Source organism: Muscardinus avellanarius (genome assembly GCF_963383645.1).
Source record: "Muscardinus avellanarius genome assembly, chromosome: 2".
NCBI classification, from domain to species: Eukaryota; Metazoa; Chordata; class Mammalia; order Rodentia; family Gliridae; genus Muscardinus; species Muscardinus avellanarius.
Genome location: NC_137787.1, coordinates 58,736,004 through 58,743,200, shown reverse-complemented (window position 1 = coordinate 58,743,200; position 7,197 = coordinate 58,736,004). Strand labels below are relative to the sequence as shown.

The window sequence follows — 7,197 nt, the reverse complement described above, 5'->3', positions numbered from 1 at the left end:
AGAGCACCACTATGTCGATGCCTACCACTAAAAAAGGAGGAGGGGAGATAAATAAATTGGTTAGGGACTAACCAATCAACCAAAATATGAAAGAAAAAGTAAATCATGGGCCAATCTCACACCTAAAAAAAAAAAAATCACATCATTTAATACTACTATTCTAAAAAGACTTAGACCCAAGATTCAAATTAGACTTTGTTGAAACCCAGAAAGTAAAAGGACGAAAAACTAGAGGAATAAAATCAAGAATTAGATTTATTGGATAGCATAAACAACTGAAATGTATTTTTATATGCTTATTGAGAAATGGCCAGGTGTTGGCTAGCAATCTTTAACATGCCAATCATCATAGACTGCAAAGACACACATTCCAGTTTATTGACTAATAATAATTTTTAGGAGCCCAAAGCTGGATATCAACTGCTACTTCAGATTATTTGCTTAAAGAAAGATGTGACTGTGGCAATTGTTGTGTAAACAGCAGGCCTAGTGATTGTCATTAACAGGATGAATGCAGAAGTGATTCCCCTCACTTTGGAAGAGTTGCTCAAACATCTTTGCTATTATGATTTTAAGTAGACAAAGATCAACAAAAAATATGGAAATGCCAAGGATAAAAGCAAATAATTCAAAATATATCATTAAGATGAAAGCCATTATAAGCATATCTACATATTCCATCCTATAATCTCATAAATCAAAGCTTTCAACTGCCTGGACTCATATGTGACTGTATTCTTTCCAATGTGCAGTCTTTCTTCCTCCAGGGGTTGTTCAATAATAGCAGGTATATTTCTACCATAAACTTCACAGTGTTCTAAAAACTGGATACATTCTTGAATAACACTGTCACGAAGAACTATCATGTGCTTTGACATGTTTTCTAATAAGGACAAGAAGCACCTTTTGGCATAGTACCAGGTATCAGTCCCCAGCTTTTTATTGTAGGGTTCCAAGCTTTTGATAACACGAGAAATACCAAAGTCATAATTTCCTTTGGCACAGTAGAGGGTTCCTATCACCAAATTCACAATGCACAGATGGTAGATTTTCTTCTCTGGGTCATCGTAGGACAGCTGCTCTTCTTCCTTTTCAATCTTCCTCATCAACTCCTCGGCCTCTTCATTTTGGCTTGTCATAATATAGGAAACACAGAGGTTAGCTAAAACAATAGCGCTGACATTCAGGATGTTATCATAATGCTTCTTCACTATAGGCTCATAGAAGCCAATGGCTTCTTTGTATTTGTTTTCCTGCACAAACAGAACATGAGCCACATTCAACTTCCACACATCATGGTCATTGCAGAATTCTACAGACTTGCGGAAGATCTTCTCCACCATGGGATAGTTTTCTAGGTTCCAGTAGATTTTTGCCTGGGCCATCAACACAGGAATATACTTCTCAAGAGTTTCATCATATTCATTCACCGCCTTTATGACAACTTCATCCTCTCTATTCTGTCTTGCTTCCTGAACTTGTTTGGTGAGTCTGCGAAGCTGCTCAGTGAGCATCCCTGCCAGCCCATCCAGCTTAATGAAAGCCTCTTCAGGAGCTGTCTGGCAAGTGATCATGGCATCCAAGAAGTCATAGAGATAGGGTGTGAGGAGCTTATAGGTCAAATGGGCATTTTCTGCCAAGACATCGGCTGCCAGGTCAAAATACTCATACTTACAGTAGAGCAGCAAGAGGTTGCCAAATGTCTCTGGGGGAAAGGGGTTCTGTTGGAGCAAAAACTGTAGCTTTTCAAACCCTTCTGTGGGCCTGGTGTCCATGTTCATTAGTGCCTGGTTGTGCAAGGTCACAGGGTCCAACTCTTCCTCTGCCCTGGGTGGCATGTCAGTGAGGGCTTCCTGGGCGGCCTCATAGTTTCTCAGCTGGTATTCTATGGCTGCCTTGAGGTTGAAGGCTTCCACCAGAGCAGTCTGGTGGAGAATTAAGGTGTTGCCAACACTGCGAATATCAATGCCTTCTGTGGTCATGCCTACACCCAGCTCTGGGTGCTGGCGGATGCCACGCTCAATAATGTTGGCTATATGCTTCAGAGCCGGGGCATAGTGCCTGTTGCTGTAACAGGCCAGTGCCAGGTTGTAGGAAAGATCAGGCTGGTAGCCTGAAGCCTGCAGGGCAGCAAAGAACTTGGAGCATGCAGCTTCATAGTGTCCCTCTTTGTAGAGCAAGCAACCCAGGTTGACCTGGCCATCGGGCTCATGCTCGCCTGCACTCTCCTCTCCTCCTTCCCCACTCAGCAGCTGCTCCACCAGGCTCCTGGACCCCGGCAGGTCGCCCTCACTGTACTTGATAGCGGCTTGCAGGCGCAGGACTCGGTTGTGGTAGGCCGGATTGTCCAGGAGGAGGAAGGCGACGCGGGTGGCCTCTGGATAAAGGCAGGCCTTGTAGAGGGCCTGGGCCTGGTACAGGCGGTACTGCTCGAGTTCCGGGTGCAGCTGGCTCAGCTGCTCATAGCACTCTGCGGCCAGCGCGAACTCCTGCAGGCGGTAGTAGCAGTAGGCCAGCAGCGACAGGCCGGCGCGGCTCCTCGGGCTCCGCTGCAGCTCCGCGGCCAGCAGCTGCACGGCCTCGGCGTAGCGGGCATCGCGGATGAGGCGGTACACGACCGCGGTGAACTCCCCGTCGGGGATGTGAGTCCCGCTCAGCCCGGACATAACCGCCAATATGGCGGATCTCGCTGGTTTCCAAGGCACAAGTCACCCGGTAGCGGAAGTCTGAAGTTGTGTCTTAGTTACCCCGGAAGTTAATTTATAGTATATGGAACTGGCTAGTTTTAAAAAGGAAGCACTGGATTGATCTTGGGTACCGCATATATCCTACAGTTCATTCAGTGGTAATGTTCCTGAAATGTATAGCGCAATAACTCATTATATTTAAAATATAGCACATTAACTTCCCTTTTCGTTTCCTTCAATAATGAAAACCTTACCAGCAACTGTATCTATCGAAACAATTCAATAATAAATGCCATATATAAAAACATAAGTTACATCCATAGCTAAATTCTCTGTAAATCTGATACAATTTGGTTTCCCAAACATGTTATGTTTAGAGGAGTAATAGGAGGTATACTAAAACAGGATATCCATGTAGTAATGTGGCTCCTCCTAGAAGGTAAAAGCAACATTATTTCATTTTAGCAGTAATGTCCAATTTTTAGTTGAAAGGTATTAGGTTGAATCATAAGAATACTAGTTTCAGCGGTTAAAACCTTTCCAAACCAGCAAATTAATATTGAACCAAATACTGTAAATCTCTTGTAAGCCAGGTAGACTGAAATTGACTGAAATTTATGAAGAACAGAGGGCATAGGTCTGGATGAAATAAATACTCAGGTTCTTGTAATCTGTAGAAAATTTAATGGCTTAGAAGAATTAGTAGAATTGAAATGGGACACCCCCCAAAAAATGACTGGGAAAATTACAGATGGCAACTGAGGGATCAAAATCTATTGATAGACCATTGCATTTGTTGTATTAGTTGGACAGAAACTTGATGAGGTCGAGGATAGTGTAGAACACTTTTCCTTTTCTAAAAAGCTCCAAAAAAAGAAACTTCCGTACTAAAGTATCCTAATTTCCAACATAAGTATAGGAATTAAGAACTGATTTCTAATACTAACTTTATTTAATTATTGTTAAAACCAATTATAATTTATAATTACAAATATAAACATCTTGTTTATACTCAGCTTTATTAAAAATAACATAAAACCAGAGAAATTTGCCAATTCTTTGTTTTTACACCATAGCACTGTAATTTCTTTACAGTAGATTTTACAATGAATACTGTATATTCTAAGAAAAGCCACTACCAACATATTGAATGTTAGAAAAAGCATAACATCTATATTATAGAGAGATAATACATCTGTATTATTATTATATCTGTATTATTATAAATAATATATGAAATGTTAGAAAAAGCATTACATCTATTTTATAAACCCTGTAGAAACATACTATGATTTATGCAAAACATATGGATAACTTACTATACTAATTGTGAGGATAAGTTGCTGGAGTACAACATACAATTCCTGCAACAATTATTAAAGTACAAATGTACTATACATGAACTGAGTTCTTGACTTCATAGTGCCTAATCCCTGAATGATGTAATGTTGCAACAGAGGGTTCTCCATAGACATAGTAAGAACAAAGGAAAAGAGAAAAACCAAGCATTACACATATTATTAGATATAAACTTGTCTTTCAGTTTGGATTTCTTTCATAAAACTTTTTAAGTTCAATTTTATTACATTTTGTGAAATTTCATTAAGCTGTATTTTGTTATTTTCATTATATTTAAAAATGTACAAGATTGACATATAACAAATGTAAAGATGCTAAAGCCTAGAGATAAAACAGAATGCCAAATACAGATAACAAGGCCTTTATTACAAAAGTCATTATAAGTGTTATCTACATATTCCATCCTATAATCTCATAAATCAAAGCTTTCAACTGCCTGGACTCATATGTGACTGTATTCTTTCCAATGTGCAGTCTTTCTTCCTCCAGGGGTTGTTCAATAATAGCAGGTATATTTCTACCATAAACTTCACAGTGTTCTAAAAACTGGATACATTCTTGAATAACACTGTCACGAAGAACTATCATGTGCTTTGACATGTTTTCTAATAAGGACAAGAAGCACCTTTTGGCATAGTACCAAGTATCAGTCCCCAGCTTTTTATTGTAGGGTTCCAAGCTTTTGATAACACGAGAAATACCAAAGTCATAATTTCCTTTGGCACAGTAGAGGGTTCCTATCACCAAATTCACAATGCACAGATGGTAGATTTTCTTCTCTGGGTCATCGTAGGACAGCTGCTCTTCTTCCTTTTCAATCTTCCTCATCAACTCCTCGGCCTCTTCATTTTGGCTTGTCATAATATAGGAAACACAGAGGTTAGCTAAAACAATAGCGCTGACATTCAGGATGTTATCATAATGCTTCTTCACTATAGGCTCATAGAAGCCAATGGCTTCTTTGTATTTGTTTTCCTGCATGAACAGAACATGAGCCACATTCAACTTCCACACATCATGGTCATTGCAGAATTCTACAGACTTGCGGAAGATCTTCTCCACCATGGGATAGTTTTCTAGGTTCCAGTAGATTTTTGCCTGGGCCATCAACACAGGAATATACTTCTCAAGAATATCATCATATTCATTCACCGCCTTTTTGACAACTTCTTCATCTCTATTCTGTCTTGCTTCCTGAACTTTTTTGGTGAGTCTGCGAAGCTGCTCAGTGAGCATCCCTGCCAGCCCATCCAGCTTAATGAAAGCCTCTTCAGGAGCTGTCTGGCAAGTGATCATGGCATCCAAGAAGTCATAGAGATAGGGTGTGAGGAGCTTATAGGTCAAATGGGCATTTTCTGCCAAGACATCGGCTGCCAGGTCAAAATACTCATACTTACAGTAGAGCAGCAAGAGGTTGCCAAATGTCTCTGGGGGAAAGGGGTTCTGTTGGAGCAAAAACTGTAGCTTTTCAAACCCTTCTGTGGGCCTGGTGTCCATGTTCATTAGTGCCTGGTTGTGCAAGGTCACAGGGTCCAACTCTTCCTCTGCCCTGGGTGGCATGTCAGTGAGGGCTTCCTGGGCGGCCTCATAGTTTCTCAGCTGGTATTCAATGGCTGCCTTGAGGTTGAAGGCTTCCACCAGAGCAGTCTGGTGGAGAACTAAAGTGTTGCCAACACTGCGAATATCAATGCCTTCTGTGGTCATGCCTACACCCAGCTCTGGGTGCTGGCGGATGCCATGCTCAATAATGTCGGCTATATGCTTCAGGGCCGAGGCATAGTGCCTGTTGCTGTAACAGGCCAGTGCCAGGTTGTAGGAAAGATCAGGCTGGTAGCCTGAAGCCTGCAGGGCAGCAAAGAACTTGGAGCATGCAGCTTCATAGTGCCCCTCTTTGTAGAGCAAGCAACCCAGGTTGACCTGGCCATCGGGCTCATGCTCGCCTGCACTCTCCTCTCCTCCTTCCCCACTCAGCAGCTGCTCCACCAGGCTCCTGGCCCCCGGCAGGTCGCCCTCACTGTACTTGATAGCGGCTTGCAGGCGCAGGACTCGGTTGTGGTAGGCCGGATTGTCCAGGAGGAGGAAGGCGACGCGGGTGGCCTCTGGATAAAGGCAGGCCTTGTAGAGGGCCTGGGCCTGGTACAGGCGGTACTGCTCGAGTTCCGGGTGCAGCTGGCTCAGCTGCTCATAGCACTCTGCGGCCAGCGCGAACTCCTGCAGGCGGTAGTAGCAGTAGGCCAGCAGCGACAGGCCGGCGCGGCTCCTCGGGCTCCGCTGCAGCTCCGCGGCCAGCAGCTGCACGGCCTCGGCGTAGCGGGCATCGCGGATGAGGCGGTACACGACCGCGGTGAACTCCCCGTCGGGGATGTGTGTCCCGCTCAGCCCGGACATAATCCGCAGGAGTAGAGTTTGCTCGTTTCCAAGGCAACAAAGTACCCGGAAGCGGAAGTTTGTCCTGAGGTTACTTTACCGCGGAATAATCCCGTTCGGATTTAAAAAGAATCACTGAGAGGCTCGCAATTTGTTATTTGGTCTTGTAGAAATCTGTACTGCAAAACCGATGGAATCGGGGGAGAGGAGAGGTAACCCCTTTTGGCCATTCAGGGTGTGCACCTCGACGTCCCGGCATGCATCGCCTTATTTACGCCGTGGCCAGGGACGTCGCCGCGCTGCATTCTGGGAGATGTAGTCTTGCTTTAAGTACCACTTTGTTGAGATGTGGTATCACCAGCTTTCTTCCTTCTTTTTGTTTTGGTTTCTTAAATAGGAAAAATAATACACCGAATTAATCATACGTTAATGGTATGGGAGTATCACACACACACACCGCGTCCTTAAACCGAGTTTTGTTCTTTGTGTTCCGCTTGCAACCTTGGTCTCTGGAGTAGTAGGGAATAGTTCAGTGTTTGATGTCCCTTGAGATTTCGAGACGTATACATTGTGTATCATATAATAATTGTTTCATTTTGCCAAGTTTTCGTGTGAGGAACGGGATAGAAAAGGCTGGTTATCTTGGGATTCTTTATAAAATAGAGTTGTTTAAATCAGAAGAGTACAAGGGACAGGGGTCCTTATTTTGCTCATTTTCAAAGGTTGGCTGACTAGATGCAGAAGGGCTGTGGATCTTTTATTTATTTATTTATTTATTTATTTA

The 7,197-nt window shown here is 43.1% G+C and overlaps 2 protein-coding genes across 2 annotated transcripts; both read right to left on the bottom strand.

Moving 5' to 3' along the window:
• Positions 1-668: 668 nt before the first annotated feature.
• Positions 669-2,666, bottom strand: LOC308258914 (intraflagellar transport protein 70A2; the record flags this gene model as incomplete). Its single annotated transcript, XM_080689534.1, has 1 exon — positions 669-2,666. The coding sequence occupies one exon, from the start codon at positions 2,664-2,666 to the stop codon at positions 669-671; it is 1,998 nt and encodes a 665-aa protein (XP_080545660.1).
• Positions 2,667-4,436: 1,770 nt separating this feature from the next.
• LOC308259022 (intraflagellar transport protein 70A2-like) lies at positions 4,437-6,434 on the bottom strand (the record flags this gene model as incomplete). The annotated part of the gene is made up of 1 exon (XM_080689737.1): positions 4,437-6,434. The coding sequence occupies one exon, from the start codon at positions 6,432-6,434 to the stop codon at positions 4,437-4,439; it is 1,998 nt and encodes a 665-aa protein (XP_080545863.1).
• Between the last annotated feature and the right edge of the window lie 763 nt (positions 6,435-7,197).